This window comes from Protopterus annectens, chromosome 1.part2 (assembly GCF_019279795.1).
Source record: "Protopterus annectens isolate FY-2018-M chromosome 1.part2, PAN1.0, whole genome shotgun sequence".
NCBI classification, from domain to species: Eukaryota; Metazoa; Chordata; order Ceratodontiformes; family Protopteridae; genus Protopterus; species Protopterus annectens.
The window spans coordinates 468,842,879-468,863,600 of record NC_056727.1 but is presented as its reverse complement, the minus strand read 5'-3'; the positions used below and the strand labels follow the sequence as shown (position 1 = coordinate 468,863,600).

Sequence of the window (20,722 nt, the reverse complement as noted above, 5' to 3'; positions counted from 1 at the left end):
TGTGATATACCAATGGCAGAAAGACTGCATACTGAAAGGCATAATAATGTGGCAAGATTGTTGCACTGGGGATTGTGCAAACACTATAATACTGAAGTAGCCGAAAAGCATTGGAAATATGAGCCACTAAGCATTAAAGAAAATGATGAAGTTTATATCACATGGAATTACCCATTACCAACGGTTCAAAATATAGATGTGAGAAAAAGAGATACAGTAGTCCATGAAAAAAAGACAAAAGTAGCACTGATCATGGAAATTGCTACACCCAGTGACTACAGTGTCTTACATACAGACAGGCACAAAGTCATGAAACACCAAGATATGCAGGAGAAACAAGGGCAATGTGGAAGGAGGATACCCAGACAGTTCCAATAATAGTAGGAGCAACAAGTCTTACAAATACAAATTTACAATCGCACTTAGATATGTACCAATACATGTAATTCCATATAAATTGCAGGAGTCAATACTGGGCACATTGCAAGTGCTGCAAAGAGCACTTCTGGCTAACATCAAAGACTGAAACAACACTAATTTCACGAACTTTAATTATACTTTGACTTAAGAATGGGGTCCATCCTGTCATGGTATTAGAAACCCAAAAGATTTGGATAAATTAAAACATAGCAGCCCAGTGGTAAAATATTTGCCTTTAAGCTCCATGGTTCAGTCTTGAATTTTAGTCACTGTGTTTATGGTTTATGCATGCTTTCACCATTTCTGTAAGTTTTTTCCAAGAAGTTTGGTTTCCACCCATCTGCACAAAAATATAATGGATGACAAGCAAAACTAAATTGTCTCCCTCCACCAATACAAAGGTTCATAGACAAGTATTAGGCTAGCTGTCCTTGTGGGCCATTTTAAGCCTAGCCAAGTTCCCTTTTTGTGCTTGAAATAATCTATCCCATTTGGTTATAGACTGGCTTTACCCATCCCATGGTCGATACTTATATATTAGTCCTAAAAAGAATAACTGGGATCATAGCATAGATAATTTGAGGGGATCCCTGCATGGGATAAAGCATTTAGGAGCTGCCTCTGTCTATTAGTAGTGCAGGGGGCAGTCCTGGGGTAAATTTTCTGTTTCTCATTTAAGGATCTGTGTTGTGCTTGAAAATGTACAGGGATGAACTTTGTTTTATGTGGATGGGGACTCTGTCCCACAGCAGCTGTATCCTCTACTAAATATACCTGTCCTGCCAAACTACTCTGGTGATATTGCATAAGAGGTCTAGATCCCGAGACTAAGTATTTTTGATGCCATTTGAGTTGCTGATGTGCAGTAAATCCATCAGAGATGGGTCACAGGATGCCTTGCATGCCAGACACATGTCATCTCTTAGCAGTCTGTAGGATACTGTATATAGTGACAGGGCTTTGACTTGGTTCAGGACATGTTGTTTAGGCCTTGTATCCTTTTAGTAAGGTATCTCTGTGGGTGTTCCAGTTGTTACATATGTTTGGACAGATACATGCCAAAGAGGGCATTATAGTCAATGACTGGCCTAATGAGGGCTGAATAAAAAGTTGCGCAGTATAGAAGGACTTTCTTACAATAGTCACATGTTGGTCAAAAGATAGATCACTTTTCACATAAGTTCCCAAATCTGAAACTGTGTCAACTCTTAGGGGAGTATCATCAGTGTGGTAGTTCCCTGGGGTGGATGATTTTGACACCAGCTATTTATTTGAGATCTTCCTGCAGGATTGCTAAGTCATTTGGGGATTCAGTGATTGCTCTTAGGTTGCCGTCATCTGCAAACCTAGTCAGCCAGAGCCCTTCAATATTGACTTTTACTTTAGAAAAGTAGATGCGAAATAGTTGAGGTCCCAGTAGAGAATCCTGGGGGACTCCACTGGTGACTGGTCTCTTTGTGGAGGTAACTTCCTCTATTTTGATTATTTGTATCCTATTTGTGAGCAAGCTGGCAATTCAATGGGTGACACAGGGGTTTATTTCCAACTTATGTAGTTTTTCTACTATGACTGAGCAGAGAATTTTGTCAGAAAAGCTATAGCCAGGTCGAGGTATACTGTATGTACCATTTTGCCTTCATCCTTTACTTTGGTGACCTTTTCAAAAAATCCACCAGGTTGATTATGCATGACCTGCCCTTAACAAATGCAAACTAACATGGGTCCAGTGTTTGGAGGTTCCATATTATTTCCTGATTAATTCATTCCACGATAAGTTTTTCTATGGCTTTGCATATGAAGCTGATTAGACTTGTGGGTCTGTAATTGCCTGGATCTGTGGAAGGTCCGCCATTACACCTGGGAATGATGGTAGCTAGTCTCCATTTACTTGGTACAAAACCCATATGGAGGCTGATGTTGAACAGTGTTGTTAGGGGGTGTGGATAAATCATGCTTCATGCTATTTAAGATGCATCCAGGGATATGGACCCAACAATGCAGTATTTCTAGCTTTTGATAGCACTTTTATGACATGGTCTTGTGTGATAGTTGGAGGTGAGCTAGTTTCTGGTACATCTTGAGGGACAGATGGAGCGGATAGAGTGGTAAAGTTAAGAGCTAAATGTATCAGCCAGTAGGTTTGCTATATCTTCAGCCTCAGTGTAGGTAACATTGTTCACAATCACTTCAGTATACTGCTGCATTGTGCGTGTGAGATTACGAACATAACTAAAAAGTACCTTATGACTGGCTAGGGTAGTTATTTTAGCCTCAGACTTGGCTTTGGTGGATTTTATTAAACTTCTGAGCTGTTTATTTATTTGAGTAACAAGGGTGCTAACATTTTGGGAATTACTCTTCTTACTGTTAGTCAAAAGTCATTTCCTTCTATTATAAAGCTTTTTGATATTATGGTTCCACCATGTGGGTTTATTTCTGGGGTTTGCTCTGCACTTGTTCTTATGGGGTACAGCTGCATCAGTGCAGCTAATTACATGCTGGTATAGTGGGGTGGAATACACTTCTGCATATTCAGTGGTGCTAACTGTGTTTAGTGGGGATTTGATGCTTGCCAATGTATCACTTATGAGTAGGTAGTTTGTCTTAAATAAATTTCTAAAAGTACCTTTGGTGTAAGTGATCTCTGATCTCAGTTTTATTTCAAAGGAGATTGCTTTATGGTCAGACCTAAAAAGTGATAAAGATCCATAAGGAATGGTGTAAGATGCTCCCATATTAGTGATGACTACATCCAAGATGTTATTCCCCCTAGTGAGTACCCTGACTAATTGTTCCAGGGCATTTGTATTGACAAAGTTCAGAACTATCTGTGCTTGTGCAGTAGTGGTGGTGCAGGCTTCCCAGTCTATAGATGGGTAGTTTAGATCACCTAAGAAAATGGTATTGGGTTTAATATTGAGTGAGCCTAGTTCCTGCAGATAAGCATTGTGGCCTTCTTTTGTCATAGAGGCAGTTCTATAGCTAGCTAATTTATAGTATGGGACCTTTCTGATGGTTAATTGGAAACAAAGAAGCTGTAGTGCATCATACTGCTTTACCAGGCTTGATGCAAGTCTCTTCTGGATGTAGAGTGATACACCTTCACCTTTCCCCCTCATGTGCAGTAGCTGGCCTAAATTTATGGAAGGCATTATAGACCTGAACAACTAGAGTGCTCTCCGCTATTTTAAACCATGTCTCTGTCACTGCACAGAGGTCAATGTCTTCCAGGACTCCTAGAACTGATCAATAACACCTTCATACCGTTCTTTGCTTGTTTTGTTATATTGGCAGGTTTATCAGGTTGGCATTGCCTAAAAAAGGCACTATGGTGCCAAAAATCAAAACCCTAGAGGAGACAGATGAAGTCCATCCCTGGAGAAGCAACATGGTCTGTCAATCATATCCACCCAGGCTGACAAATATTGGACCCTTTTTGAATGACATCAAAAACTAAGCCATGTATTCAAATCAATTATTTTTTGCTTACACTGCAGGCTCATCCGCGAAAAAGGTAGAATGCTGCTCAGTGCTAGGCTCATATCTGCCTTAGACACATAGTCTGAGAGCACCATCATTTCTCTCTTCATAGGTTCATAGGTAGGTAATAGGCTATCGGCCCAAGGGCCTAAGTAAGCATAGCCAATAATGTTTCCTGGCATATGCCACCCAGGAAAGTTAATTTCCTGTGCCCCTGTCAAGCAGAGCCACAGAAGTAATCCCTGGGGTGTATTTCCTATTTCCCATCCACTCATCAAGATTTTTCTTGAAGAATGCTAATGAGGAACTTTGCTTGACATAGCTGGGTAGCTTGTTCCAGAGTATAGGAAGTATTTGGGAGAGGAATCTATCCCTCCAGCATGTCCTGCTTATTGTGGTGACAAGGTTTAGGTCCCTAGAGCATGTAGCTTGGAGGGATCAGGATTTCTTAAGGTGTAGCATGTCCAACAGCTCTGGGTTTAACATAGCTTTATATGTTAGGCAGAGATCTCCTCAGAGTAAGCGATATGCTACAGAGTAAAGCTGGAGTTTTTTTTAGATGGTCAGTGTAGGGCATCTGTTAGAGGCCAGTAATCCTCTTTGTGAGGTACTTCTGGGGCCTTTCCAGCTGCTGCAGATGTCTTGTGAGGTACATTCCAAAAGGGGCGTTGTACTCTATAATGGGTCTAATGAGTGCCAAGTAGAGGGGAACAATGACCTCTTTTTTCCTGGATGAGAACCTTTTTGTGATGAGGTGTGCCACATAGAAGGATTTCCTGACTACTGTGGTGATGTGATTATCAAAGGTGAGACTACTGTCCACCTGGGTCCCAAGGTCTCTTATCACACATTTGGCATTAAGTAGACTGCTGTTTATGTGGTAGTTCATGGGTACAGAGTTTTTACCAAAGGGGATGACAATGCACTTTTTGGCACTGAGCTTGAGGCCATGGCTCTGACACCAGGCATCTGTCTCAGTGAGGCCCTTCTGTAGGATGTCCACATCATTTGGGGACTCGACTATAGCTCCTAGTTTGCAGTCATCTGTGAACTTCGTTAGCCAGAGGCCTTCTATGTTAGCTTGTATTTCAGAGAAGGAGAAACCAAACAGGAGAGGTCCCAGGACTGAACCCTGCAGTACTCCACTTGTCACTGGTTTGAAGTCAGATTTGGAGTCTGCAACTTTTACAGTGTGGGTTCTGTCAGTGAGCCAGTTGGCAACCCATCTTGTGATGTATGGATTTATACCTAGTTTAACGAGTTTAGCTATAATTCCAGAATGGGGGATGGTGTCGAAAGCCTTGCCGAGGTCAAAATAGGCTGTGTGAACCACCTTATCCACATCTACGGCTTTGGTGACTGGCTCAAAGAAGTCGATCAGGTTCAGAAGGCATGATCGGCCTTTCACAAACCCGAACTGGGTGGGTTCTAGAGTTTGGAGGTTACCAATGTCTTTGTTTATGAATTCCATGATGATACGTTCCATGGCCTTGCAGACCAGGCTCGTCAGGCTAATAGGGCGATAGTTCCCAGGATTAGTGGTGGCTCCCCCTTTGTGAAGTGGGATAACTGTTGCCATGCACCATTCAGTGGGCACAAAGCCTGACATGAGACTATGACTGAATATGGTGCTTAGGTGGGAAGCCAGTTCATTCTGAAGTTCATGTAAAACGTATCTTGAGATGTTGTCCTGTCCAATGGATGCTGTGTTTTTGGTTTTGGAGACTGCAGCCTTTACCTGCATAGATGTGATTACAGAGACTCTGCATTCTTCCTGTATAGATATAGTCCCTTTAGGGGGTGAGAGGGGGGTAAAGTCAGCACTGAACCTATCTGCCAGGATTTTGGCAATATCAGTTGGTTCTGTAATTTTCATGCCATTGTGCTGTAACTCAGAGCAGCTCTGGATGCTGCCATTGAGATTCTTGACATAGCTATAGAATGCTTTGTGGTTGCCCTTGGAATCAGTGGTGATTTTGTTTTCGTAGCTAGCTTTGGAGGATATTATTACTGAGGCTGACCAGGGAGCTCTTCCACTCATGGGATTTTACTCTCTTTTGCAACAGTTTCTTCCTTCTGTTGTAGAGTTTGTTTATGGCAGGGGACCACTAAATTGGCTTCCTTTTTTTGGAGGATAGCATCTTGGTTCTGTTTGGGATAGCACAATCCATGCACTTGTGTAAGTGCTGAGTGCATTTGTGTAGAATTCAGCAGTTGTAACTGTATTGTCCATTTGCATGGGTGTCATGAAGTTCGCCACTTCTGTCTTCTGTCTTATAATTCAAGGAGTTACACCTCAAGTCATTGACACTAGCATAAACTATGACAGAGTCATACTGGTACTTTTTGTTCAGGGACTTGAATGCATGCGTGATCTGATGGATCCTGGCACCAGTCAAGCAACTAAATATCACACTTTCTTAATTCAGCCAGGTAAGAGGCACATTGATATGTCTTACAATGGAGTCACCTACAGCAAGAATATATGTTGATGCATTCCTTATGGCTTAGAATCTTTGACAAATGGGCTTAATATGCTGAGTGTGCTTTGTGCCTTTGTTGTGTTTTGGAGGTCTTTTGAGGTTTAGGCAAGATAATCTTTAGAACCTCAGCATATGTTGGGATATGTTTATTGTGATGTGTGGTGTACTGCTGATGATTTCGGTGTTTACATTTATTGTGTGTGAGATTTTTCACTCCAAGGACATCTCTCACTCACTACGTTATTGTCTTATACTGTTTAAGTAACAGACGATCTTCAGACATCATGAGACAATTGTTACACTGTCTCAAGATACGCACCTCAATCAAGCTGGCTAGAGAAGTTGTGGGGAAGTGCTGGTTCATGGTACTGACAAGAATGATTCTGGGGGCAGAGGTAGCTATAACTGCTTTGATTTGTTTGTTGAATGATGTTTAGGTGGACATGCTAATGAGTATTTAAATTTCTGTGCAAAACAACTAGCCTAGAAAGCTTCTTCTGCCACCAGCAAGAACCATGTACACTAATCATACTAAAACAACTCACCAATTTGATACTAAAATCGTTATAAAACAGAATGATGCACAGGTGGACTTGGTACTGACTATTTAAATTTCAATACAAAAAAAGTAGCCTAGAAAGTTTCTTCTGGCATCAGCAAGAGCCAGTAAACTACTTATAGTAAAACAAATAACTAATTTGATACTAAAATCAATATAAAATAGAATGATGTTTCAGTGGACTTGCTACCAAGTGTATAAAGGAAAACTCTGCCCTGTCCTACAGTTTAACTCAATCTTTAGGTTTCTCTTCTCCCTATAGTATGGTTCCAGCATTGTGTAGGTACCAGAAACATTCATGTACTTTTTAAAACTTTTATTTCCTTGCATTGGAGTCAAAAGAAGGGAAAGCCCACCTAGTTTTTTAAGCTCAACTTCTCACATACTTTGCAGAAGAATTTGTCTCCAACTGCATGACATATCATGGACATAGTTAAATTTATTGTTTTCCCTGTCAGGTACTGCTCTCAATCTTACATGGGCAATTAATCCTGCTAATATCAGGAACATAGCAGCTGATATAAAAAAACAGAAAGCTGTGGAACAGTTTTCCACTGTTTTTACTGCAGAGAGGAGGATAACTTAACACTCCTCATTCACAGCAAAACAAAGCAATACGCAGCAACACAATATTGAAATGCTAAGTTTTAAATGTTGGTTATTTATACAGTTTATATGTTAAGATAACTTAAATGTAGTATCAAAGATTTCTGTGACATTTAGAGAAAAGTCAGAAAATATTTTTTCTTTTAAAGTACCAACACATCCACCATTTTCAAGCCCCCCCCACATAGGACAGAACTGCGGCAAGAGAGACAGGTGGCAAGCCTATCAAGCAGGTGCACTGATACCATTCATAACAAGGTCTTTTATGCTTTTTTGTGACATCCTTCCAGAGGAGGATGCATATCTGGTACACCATAACAAGGTCTTTTATGCTTTTTGTGACATCCTTCCGGGGGGGTGCATATCTGGACATGCAGATCCATGGTAAGAGATTCCCACTCACTTTGAGTCAGTCCTTACATTGTTAGAGTACATCAGCATTTTGTAGTCTAGAAAGAAAATGTGACCACTGATGACAGCCACAATATACAGCTGAATTTACCTTAAAATACATTTAATATGTGCTTTTGCATTAAAAACATTAAGAAAAGAAAATCAGAAGTACTTAGCTGTATTTAAATGGACACACATTCACACACACACACACACACACACACACACACACACACACACACACACACACACACACACACACACACACACATAGTCAGACATGCATTTGAACACAGTACTGCATCCCACATATATCCATGGTGGTGGTGCTGCGGTAGCATTGTCACCTCACAGTAAGACGCTGTCCAGTTCGATTCTCAGCTAGAGCATCTCCTGCATGGAGACATGCGTGAATGGGTGTACCTTCATTGAAGGTTGTGCATCAGGGCTGGTAACTCAGCACGTAAAAATCAACTACCAATCATTAGCAAATTCTGTCAATAATAAAAAAGATGAATCTTTTGTAATTAACACATGTGGTACTGTGTGTGTAAAGGGCATTAGATTCTTTTTGTTTTCACATCCCTAACATGTTCCATAATTCTATTGTGTAATTTTCTCTTAGTTTTACCTATGTAATATGCTGGACATGAAATACAACTTGCCATATAAATAACCCATTTAGTATTACAGTTACATGTACCTGGGCATTTAAGTGTTTTTCCATAGTTGTACACGGTACAGTAAGGACCATCATTTATATATTTACAACTTTTACAAAATCCACATTTTTTCATTCTAGATGTAGTCTCTCCTTGTACCCTGCTTTCAAACATCTCTTTCATATTCATGCCCCTACTATATGTAACTGATGGATGTAAACCAACTATTTCTTTAATTTCCAAACTATTATTTATTACACTTTTCCATGTGTCGTTTAATATTGTCATTATTGCTTTAGAGTTTGTGTTATATGGCAAAATAAATGAATCCTTCTTTTTATTAAAATCTTGTTCCTTCGGCCTCATATGTTCCCCACTAATAATTATAGGTTTGTACTTTGTATCTCTGTCTCTCACAACTTCTTTGGTCAGGGACCCTAACAAATTTAGTGGGTAACCTCTGTCCCTAAACATATCTTGCAAGTATTTGATTTCAACCTCAAAGTTTTGGTCTTCACTAATAATACGAGAAAGTCTAACTAATTGGCCTTTCACCAAATTCCTTTTTTGAAAGTGGGGATGATTACTGTCGTAGTGTAGATAACTGTTTGAGAAAGTTTTTTTACGAAAAATGGTAGATTCTATCCTTCCTTCCTTGTTATACATTCTGATGTCTAAGTAATCACATTGATCGTGGTTTATTTGGAAAGTGAACTTTAAAAAATTAGTACTGTTTTCTAAGAAGTGCATAAATTCCCGTATTTCACCTTCTTCCCCCTTCCAAAAAACCAAAATGTCATCTAAAAATCTTACATATAAAATAATTTTCTCCCAGAAGTGCGATACAAATACTTGTTCAATCTCCCAAAGTGCTAACACTAAGTTAGCATAGATGGGGGCACATCTGGCCCCCATAGCAACACCTCTACATTGTTTGTAATGTTCTCCTTCCAAGATGACATAATTATTGTTTAGTATCATTTCCATGAAGTCTACTAATAATCTTCTTTTAACAGTGTGATGTCCACTATATTTTTCCAAAATTTTTTCAAAGTATTCTAAGCCTTCTTTGTGTGGTATGATGCTAAATAGATTGATGACATCTATTGTTATCATAAAAAACTTTTCTCCTCTGTAGTTCTTATTAAATTCTCTTAGTTTTTCAAGGCAATGCCACGAGTCTTTGATAATGTGTGGGAACTTTGTTAAAATATCCTTACATTGTACGTCTACCAACTTTGCTATTGTTTCAAGTTTAGAGTTTTTGGCAGAAACAATCGGTCTAAGCGGAGGGTTTTGAATACTCTTATGCACTTTCGGTATGCCAAAAATAGTTGGGGTGATAGGATGTTCCACTACCAAGAATTCATGTTCCTGTTTGTTAATCATGCCCTCCATCAAACATTCATATAGTAGCCAATCAATTTTTGTATAGGCTCTCTGTACTTCATATTTAAGAACTTTACTATATGTGTCTTCATTTTCTAACATAGTTTTCATTTTGTTGATGTAATTTATATTTGACATGATCACTATTCCACCCCCTTTATCAGGTTTCATGATTCTATATTTGTTGTTTGAGCATATTTCTGTAATACAAAACCTTTCATTTTCAGTCAAATTGTCCTTCAATATACTCTTTTTCTTTAATTCCCTCCTAATTTGCGTTTCACATAGTGATTCGTACACCTGAATTATTGGGTTATTAGGCGGAATAAATGTACTAGTTCTTTTTAGTGTAATGACTCTGGTTTCATTTCTCATCTCCTCTTGTATGCTTGTTTTAGTAAAAAACACTTTTAAATTAAGCATTCCCGTGTATAATTTCAAATTGATGAGTATTCTACCAATGTCACTTCTAAATCGTGGGACAAATTTGAATCCTCTCTTAAATAGCATAATATGGCTTGGATTCAAGTTGAAATCACTATAATTGTAGATGTTGAAACCACCACTATTGGTTATTTTACATGGATCGTTGTTCATACTACCACCATCAAGAATATCTTGTTCTGAATCATTCATGACTATCAGATCGTTACCACCTGATTTGTCTTGCATAACCATGTTTGCACCTGGTGGTTTAACATTGTTGGTCAATCCTGTCCCACTTATATCTAGCATAGTGGTTTCATTGTTGTGACTTATTGAGCTGTTTAGTAATAATAAGAATTGGTTCTGAAGTACATTTTCCTCCCTTGATTCTTCTGTTGTGCACCGCCCCCCTGGAACCTGTCTCTTATCCTCTCTGATCTCCTTAGTTGGGGTTGTTCTAAAAAAACCTCATTCTCTTTTTGTACATCCCCATCTATAACATTGCCAAAATGTCCATATTTATTTTTGTTGTTATGTACATTAGAAGTATGAATATTCCTTAGTTCACAGTTCCTGTCTTCATCCCTCGATCGATTCACTTTTTCATTTTGCTGCACAGATGTTTTGAATTCTTTAAAATGGTGATATGCCCTCTTATGAATATAATCATTACTGTCTCTTATTAATTTTTTGTTTTTATATTCAAGCCCTCTCGACACAAAACTGTCCATTTCTTTTATAATATAGTCCATCCTATGTTTGTTGTGTTCAAATAACAAGTCTTTTTTGATGTTGTTATCCAGATCTATAAGTTTCTCATTCAACACTGATAGTCTTTGGTTGTTGTTCTTAATAATAAGTTTTAACAAGTCTAACCCTGCTCTGTCATACAGGGCAACTAATTCTTTAAATAACACACTGTTGTGACTAAAACCAAAAGGTAATTTAAAAATTCTCAAACCTTTTGGAACTTGTTCCAACTCCAGGGATCTCTCCAGAAAGGCATTGTCCATCTGAATGGTTTTAAATTGTTTGAGCGTTTTTTCAAAATCAGCAATCTGCTCGTTCAAAGAGCCCATGTCTTGCATACTACTTCTTGGAATACTTTTAAACGAAGGTGCCTGTAGAATCACATTAATGTTCTCCCATCTCCGACTGTTGGATGTCCTTCCGTCCCCAGCGTTCATATTCCCACTGTCAAACCTCAGGGTTGGTTCCTTCCTTCGTGTGTCACCTCTAGGTTGATTCGATGAACCATTACTGGCTGACGGAGCGTTGGGACTGTTACCCGGTGTGGAGTGTAGTGTGAATAATTGTTCTTGTGATTCAGTAATAGTAATATTTGGGTCAATGTCATTGTTCTGAATTTTGTCAGCCCGGAGTAAGGTAATTAGTCGGTTAGTAACTTCCAGATGTTGTTTTAATAGGTGTCAAAACAACATCTACTTTTTTTAAAACAGACAATTAGGAATCACACTAACAATTAATTAAATTAAGATTAATTGAAACATTGGATACTTTTTTAGTATATAAGCTGGTGCAATGTATTAAAAGATATACTCTGATGAAACCCGCAGGTAATCGAGCGGGTGAAAGCGCTCAGTATTTTTGAATTTCTAACTGAATTTCTAATTGAATTTTTTACTGTTTTACGTGTTGGTTTGCTGTCTTGGTTCGTGTTTGGTGTGAACATTAAACTGCTTGGATTCCAAGGATATCGCTTGTGTTACTAGCCTAGAAAGCTTCTTCTGCCACCAGCAAGAACCATGTAAACTAATCATACTAAAACAACTCACCAATTTGATACTAATACCGTTATAAAACAGAATGATGCACAGGTGGACTTGGTACTGACTATTTAAATTTCAATACAAAAAAAGTAGCCTAGAAAGTTTCTTCTGGCATCAGCAAGAGCCAGTAAACTACTTATAGTAAAACAAATAACTAATTTGATACTAAAATCAATATAAAATAGAATGATGTTTCAGTGGACTTGCTACCAAGTGTATAAAGGAAAACTCTGCCCTGTCCTACAGTTTAACTCAATCTTTAGGTTTCTCTTCTCCCTATAGTATGGTTCCAGCATTGTGTAGGTACCAGAAACAAGCATGTACTTTTTAAAACTTTTATTTCCTTGCATTGGAGTCAAAAGAAGGGAAAGCCCACCTAGTTTTTTAAGCTCAACGTCTCACATACTTTGCAGAAGAATTTGTCTCCAACTGCATGACATATCATGGACATAGTTAAATCTGTTGTTTTCCCTGTCAGGTACTGCTCTCAATCTTACATGGGCAATTAATCCTGCTAATATCAGGAACATAGCAGCTGATATAAAAAAACAGAAAGCTGTGGAACAGTTTTCCACTGTTTTTACTGCAGAGAGGAAGATAACTTAACACTCCTCGTTCATAGCAAAACAAAGCAATACGCAGCAACACAATATTGAAATGCTAAGTTTTAAATGTTGGTTATTTACACAGTTTATATGTTAAGATAACTTAAATGTAGTATCAAAGATTTCTGTGACATTTAGAGAAAAGTCAGAAAATATTTTTTCTTTTAAAGTACCAACACATCTACCATTTTCAAGCCCCCCCCCCCCCACATAGGACAGAACTACGGAAAGAGAGACAGGTGGCAAGCCTATCAAGCAGGTGCACTGATACCATTCATAACAAGGTCTTTTATGCTTTTTTGTGACATCCTTCCAGAGGAGGATGCATATCTGGTACACCATAACAAGGTCTTTTATGCTTTTTGTGACATCCTTCCGGGGGGGTGCATATCTGGACATGCAGATCCATGGTAAGAGATTCCCACTCACTTTGAGTCAGTCCTTACATTGTTAGAGTACATCAGCATTTTGTAGTCTAGAAAGGAAATGTGACCATTGATGACAGCCACAATATACAGCTGAATTTACCTTAAAATACATTTAATATGTGCTTTTGCATTAAAAACATTAAGAAAAGAAAATCAGAAGTACTTAACTGTGTTTAAATGGACACACACACACACACACACACACACACACACACACACACACACACACACACACACACACACACACAAACACACACACAGTCAGACATGCATTTGAACACAGTACTGCATCCCACATGTATCCGTGGTGGTGGTGCTGCGGTAGCATTGTCGCCTCACAGTAAGACGCTGTCCAGTTCGATTCTCAGCTAGAGCGTCTCCTGCATGGAGACATGCGTGAATGGGTGTACCTTCGTTGAAGGTTGTGCATCAGAGCTGGTAACTCAGCACGTAAAAATCAACTACCAATCATTAGCGGACCAGAGTTCCACTGTGGCAACCCCTAACTGGGAAAAAGCCGAAAGACACAACAACTGCATCCCACATATAGTATTTTCCATGCTACATACATTTTTATACACACACACATATATATGTGTATGCATGTATATATATATATATATATATATATATATATATATATATATATATATATATATATACATGTCTTTCAGCAGATCAAACTTTTAAATGTTCGAACCTCATATGGCCGAGACCATAACATCGAACATTTAAAAGTTTGAACACTGAAGTACAAAAAAAAAAAACCTAAACAATTGTAGCAGGGGGGCAAGCCCCTCTGCATCCCCCACACCCCCCACTACTTAAATATACCAGTTCGAGATTGCACTCCATTGTGGAAAAGGGAAATCTTCCCATTCCACATTGTATGGGGATCTCCATTCAGTTTGTTCGAACTTTTAAAAGTTCAATCATATGGTCTCGGCCATATGAGGTTCGAACTTTTAAAAGTTCGATCTACTGAAGAGGACCCATATATACAAATATATATATATTTATATATATATATATATATATATATATGTATATATATTTTTATATATATATATATATATATATATATATATATATATATATATATATATATATACATACACACACACACACACACACACATACATATATATACACATACACACACGTGTGTGTGTGTGTGCATGTGTGTTTATGTGTAGACACATATACAATTAAAACAAATTCAGTTTTGATTTGTTTTTTGAAAGGAAATGAAGTAGACACACAGGCATATAATCTAGTTTTCTGTTACACACACACACACACACACACACACACACACACACACACACACATTTTTGTACATGTACTTTATACACATACACATATACACAAACTCAAATACTGTATGTGTGTGTGTGTGTGTGTGTGTGTGTGTGTGTGTGTGTATGCAATATGGGTGCATACAATTCATTATTTATAATAAATGACATAGTAGAGTTAAGCATTATTAATGTATACATTCAAGTAAATGTTACTTAATGATTTGCTTGGTCACTGTCACACACTGGATATGTACTGCACATGCAATCTTGGTCAGTGTCTCTATGTCAGTATTTTTTTTTTGTATCAATAAGTCCATTTAATACTTATTATCTTTGCCAATGTAGCCCTACTTCTGGCTGAAAAGGTTCCTGGGACCAGTTCACTTTCCTGGTTACCAAAGTATAAATAAATATGAAATAGAAAAAAAGAGGGTGAACATGACAGAAATAATTAAGGGACTAGTAAAGCACATTTTAATTCTGCATCATTCATGAGAGAGAAAAAACTTCCCACTGAAGGCATTGGAAAATAGCAAACAGACCAAATTTGGCATACTACTACTTATCACTTGTAAATGTACAGCAGGGATCATTTACTGCAGTGAGAGTTTTCACACCACAACATGAGAGTGTGGAGGAAGGTCTGTCAATTCTTTTAGAACTACAAAAAATCCCATTACAAAAGCCTGCTATTTACCTACTTTTTTGCTGGAAGTAGCTAACAGCTATTTATAGCATAGAGCAAGCTTTGACAGACATATAAATGATGGTCAGTCAGGGAAACATATAAGTAGCTCTGTTTTAGAAGGTGTGTTTAGATGACAGTGCTTCACACTCCTGGCATTCTATCTCTATGGCATGAGAAAACAGCACCTCTTCCTTGTGTCTAGCATGAGTGATACAAAGAGGACTTGAAATGTATTCTGGGAAGAAGGAATGAAAGCAAGAAAACAAGATCACATTACCAAGGCAGGCCCCATCATCCGCCATTTTGAGGGAAACACATTAAAATTGTAAAATAAGCACTTGGAGTGATTTTGAGGCATTAAAATAGCTCTGAAAACAAATAAATAATGAAAAATATGTTTTTAGTTCTAAGATGGAATTTTCCTTTAAATTTGAATGCAAAACAACTAGCCCAGAAACCTTCTGCAAACAGCAAAACCAGTAAACTAATTATAGTGAAAAAAGAACTCGCTTATTTGATACTAAAATCATTGCAAGCATTATCAGTACACTATTAGGTAATTTTATCAAAGGTTTTTTAGCTTGGGGAGAAGTTTAAGAGGATAGACTTTGTAAAATGATACTGATGTGCTTATTGTCAACAGCCAATAAACATGGAGAGGGAGGGAATTATGTTGTCAAATTATCATAAGGAGCAGGTAAAAACAAATACAGTGTGTTAAGAACATAACTACAACAGGGTAGGTGGGAGGGTAAAACAATTAGTCCCTTAGCAGTGCCTTAATGCAAAGACAAGTCCTGAACTAGCCTGACATACACTCAGCACAGAAGAACAAAACCAGTTCTTAATAATAATAGTTGGACCATTTAAAACAGCAAAGATACAGTGTGTTTATGTACTGGAATCACTAATACAGGCTTAGACATTGACCAAAACAGAGAAAGACTGCTAAAATGAATTTAAAATCAGATCAAGAACTGAAAACACTTATCTCCCTTTCTCTGTGTAGTAGAGCCATTACAGTGCATCTATACATCTATCTATCTATCTATCTATCTATCTATCTATCTATCTATCTATCTATCTATCTATCTATCTATCTATCTATCTATCCATCTAGATGTCTAGTGAAAGTGCACTGTACCTAATAGCCAACAGGCGTAGGAGGTTAGCACAGTCAAAAAAAATCCAACCCATTCCCAAATTTGTGGAGGCTGGGATTCTTTCCTACAGCTTGCTGTACAAGATGCTGCCTAAGGGAGTATGCCCCTATGAATAAATCAGTAGAAGTTCCAAATTCAAGAATCTACTTACCAAGCACTGCAATTTGAAAGGTTTTGTGTCTGTAGTAAATGAAGCACATGTAATTGAATTAGTGTCTCCACCATTATTCCACTGTGCAAGTATACTGTTATGGTACAAAGTCACGCCAGCTTTTGCTAGAGCATCCTGCACCCCACTTTCAATTATAAAATTGTTAAAGCAGGTAACAATGGAGTTCAGGGGAGGTTCTATCACATGTATCCGAGATCCACTGATTCCAAGGGAAAGGAGAGTCTGCGCTGTGGTATAGACATCAGTAGTGTTTCCATAGATAATGGCATTACCTAGATAGAGGAAAACAGTTTTGTAATAGAAATGTTATTTTATATACAGCAGAAGATTTATAAAGATGCACTTACATTATTGTTTTATTAAGGATTTATAATAACATAATAAAGCTTTAAGTTAGCGATGTTTTTAAGTCTGCAAAAATAAGTAATGTCACAATAAATCTGGAGAAGAAAAGCAAGTTTAAGCTAAAGGTACTACCACTCTTCTATTTCATTAGGTAATACTATTATTACAAACCTGTTTTAGCAAAGGATCAACTAATACTGTTCTACAAATGTAAACCACAGCAATTTGAATGTCTGTTAATTATCCAATACTTTGTTCAACCAGATTTTCTTGTTTTAAACATAAAAATGTTTTGTCCCCTGCTAATTGTGTATAACCTAAGTTGCTAAACTATAATCATAAAATACACGGAGTCAAAATCCCAAATATACACACACTTATAAAAAAATATATATATATATCTATATCTATATATATATATATATATATATATATATATATATATATATATATATATATATATATATATATATACTTACACTGATGTTAAAGTCACACCTGCACTGGGGCATTTTGCTTTTTACCCCTACAGAATCATATAGTAAGGCAAACTCATACTACATTTTTTCTTTAAAATGCGAAAATGATATCTGATAGACTCTAGTCTCTTTATCTGTGTGATAGCCCATAGTATCTTTATCTCTTTGAAAGTCTGTTAGCAATTGTCAGGTACTGCTTTATCAGCACTGTAAATGGATTTATAACGCTAGCAAGAAGATGTCTATTAGTAAAATAACTTATAATACATGGTAGAAGAAATTTATTTTAATCTAAATAAAAATGAATTATATAGCTCTTGCACTACAAATATAACATTCAAATTCTGTGCAATTGCAAGTATGCCAACAGAATAACATATTAGATTCAAGTATGATCATTATGCAAAACTGTAGACTTCTCAAGTGAGTTGAAAGGAAAGTAAGTCCAGATTTGAGGGTAATTGTCAAACATTAAATAAAATAAGTACTGCCATTCTTTATTCACATATAGTGCAGGCTTTACTGATAATTATGCATTCTATACAATGCAATACATGGTTTAGACTTAGCAATATACTTATGCCGTCATCTAAAGATATCCAAATAGGTTCATACTCTAATGAGAGCCATTGCAAGCTTAGCCAGTTTTACCTGGATTTTACACAATTTTCTAATCCTAGGGGAAAGACAGCAAGGGTCAGCAAGCAGGGTTTTGAGAATTTTTATGGACTGCCTCCACCCATAAGGGATGTGAACGCCATACAGTAAATAGAAAGCTTGTTCCAGAGGAGGGGGAAATTCTGGGACACATATCTGTTTCTCCAGCATTATCTATTCATGTCAGAGATCAGGGTTAGATCTTTGGAGCAGGTAACTTGTGCAGTTTGTTTTGCAAATATGCCACGTTTCCATCAGGGCTGGGTCACAGACTGACTTGTAGGTCAGGTACACATCACCCCACAGTAATTGGTAGGACACTGAATAAAGTAATAGGGCTTTTAATTGGTCTGCATATGACATGTTGGTTATACCCTGTACTTTTTTGGTGAGAAACCTCTGAGAATGCTCCTGGCAAGGGGCATGCCAAAGGTGCACTGCACTGGATTATTGGTCTGATGAAGGCCTAGTACAGTGGTACTATGACATCTTTAGATCTGGATACCATGCCCTTACTTATAAGCTGAGCCACATAGAAGGATTTCCTCACCATCGTGGACACATGGGGGTCGAAGTTCAGATTACTAGCTACCTTAGTACCCCGATCTCTAACCACTGGGTCCACTCTTTGGGGGTCGCTATCAATGTTACAATTTACAGGGGTATTTGATTTCTGAAAGGCTATTATTATGCACTCCTTCAAATTTACTTTGAGGTCATGGCTCTGACAACAATCATTAGTCTGCATCAGATCATTCTGTGGGATATTAACATCATTTGGTGAGTCAGTGATTGCCCCCAACTTGCAATCATCAACAAACTTGGTCAGCCAAAGGCCATCTACATTTGCCTTGACATCTGAGAAGTGTATCTCAAACAGGAGGTGTCCTAGTACTTAGCCCTGTGCTACTCCACTGGCAAATGGCCTTTTGCTGGATGTGGATTCCCCTACAACATGTGTCCTATCTGTGAGCTATTTTGCTATTCATCTGTTGATGCAGAGGTTTATGCCCAATTTTGTAAGTTTATCTATAATGCCTGAGTGAGGTATTGCGTCAAATGCCACGGCCAGATCAAGGTAGGCAGTATGCACTGTCTTCCCCTCAACCATGGTCTTGATGACCTTCACAAAACTGCCCCCCAGACTGAGCAGGCAGGAGTTGAGCTTGACAAAGCCGAACAGGGTTGGGTCTAGAGGCTGGAGATTTCTTATATTGTTGTTAATCAGGTCCATGATTATCCTTTCCATAGCTTTGCATATTAGGCTAGTCAGATTTATGGGTCAGTAGTTTCCTGGTTTTGTTGATGGTCCCCTCTTGTGTTTAGGGATGACTGTTGCTGTCTTCCACTCTACTAGGACAAAGCCTGTCTGGAGACTGTGGTTAAACCGAGATCCAGGTGGGTCTGCTTGGTCATGTTTCAAGATGTTTAATAGGCACCTTGGAATTCTGTCAGGGCCCATTGATGCCTTGTTTCTAGCTATAGAAAGTACAGTTATGACCTGTTCTTTTGTGATATTAGGCAAAGGGATGGTAGGGGTATTATAAGAGGAGTGACAGGAGGTGATGAATGGGTGAAAATTGGGCTGAATTTATCGGCCAGCAGGTTTGTTATTTCTTCTGGCTGAGCAGTGGTAGTGAATAGCAGATGACAGTGCCATCAACAGCAAAGTGAATATATTGTTGAGTGTTTCCCTTAAGATTTCAGACATAAGTAAAAAAATGCTTTGTGGTTGTCTTTTGCTGGGAAGGCTATTTTAGTCTCTTATTTAGCTTCTGAAGACTTGAAGAGTTCCCTGATTTGCCTGTTGAGACTAATAAGGGATCTTTTCTCTGTTGTGCACCCTTTCACTTACTTCTAGACATAAATTTCTTCCTTCTGTTGTACAGTTTATTTATGCCAGTAGTCCACCAGGGTGACTTGTTTTTCTGGGTAGACCTAGGTTTAGTTCAGTTAGGTCCTGCCATGTCTATGGAGTTGCTTTAAGTGTTTGTACAGGGCATTTGTTTATACTTCTGCATAGGCCTCTGTGTTTTTGGGGTTAGGGGAAGCTTTATAATTACCTGTGCTATCACTTAATAGAAGGTAATTTGCCTTGGAAAAATTCTTTAGGATTTTTAGGGTTTGATGGAGGTTCTACCATTACATTAATTTCAAAGGAGACTGATTTATTATCCGATCTTACCAATGAGGACATTATGCTGGGAGTGTGCAACTCTCAGTCATATTTGTGAAAAAGTCCAGGAATCTCTGAGTCTGCATGGTACTGGTTGTGTATGTTTCCCAGTTTATGGAGTTAAATCACCATTAGTAGCATATTGGGCTGAATGCTAAGTGATTCTATTAAATTAAGGCATGCAAAGTGGTTTTCATGGTTAATGGTTGGGGACTTGTAGCTAGTGATGATATGGTGGGGGACTTTGTCTATGGTCAAGCTGGACATGGAGTGGCTCAAGCAAGTCATCCTGCTTGACCAATCTAGAGGTGTGATCATTGTTATGTAAATGGAAACATGTTCTCCTTTCATTTCTTTTCCTTTTCAGAGGGTGATCTTAATGTGTGATAGGCATTGTAGCCTTGTGCTGTTTTGGTGCTTTCTGCAGCCTTGAACCACATCTTTGTAACTGCACAGATGTCAGCATTCTCTAGTGAGAGGAGAGCTTCCAGGGAGTGCAA

The 20,722-nt window shown here is 38.1% G+C and overlaps 1 protein-coding gene across 1 annotated transcript in view; it reads right to left on the bottom strand.

The window, feature by feature from the left end:
- CFAP61 (cilia and flagella associated protein 61) overlaps positions 1–20,722 on the bottom strand; it is a 4,145,169-nt gene that overhangs the window by 323,949 nt on the left and 3,800,498 nt on the right. Inside the window, exon 22 of the mRNA XM_044057082.1 lies at positions 16,545–16,837. Coding sequence (XP_043913017.1) covers positions 16,545–16,837 — 293 coding nt within the window. The remainder of the gene's footprint in view (positions 1–16,544; positions 16,838–20,722) is intronic.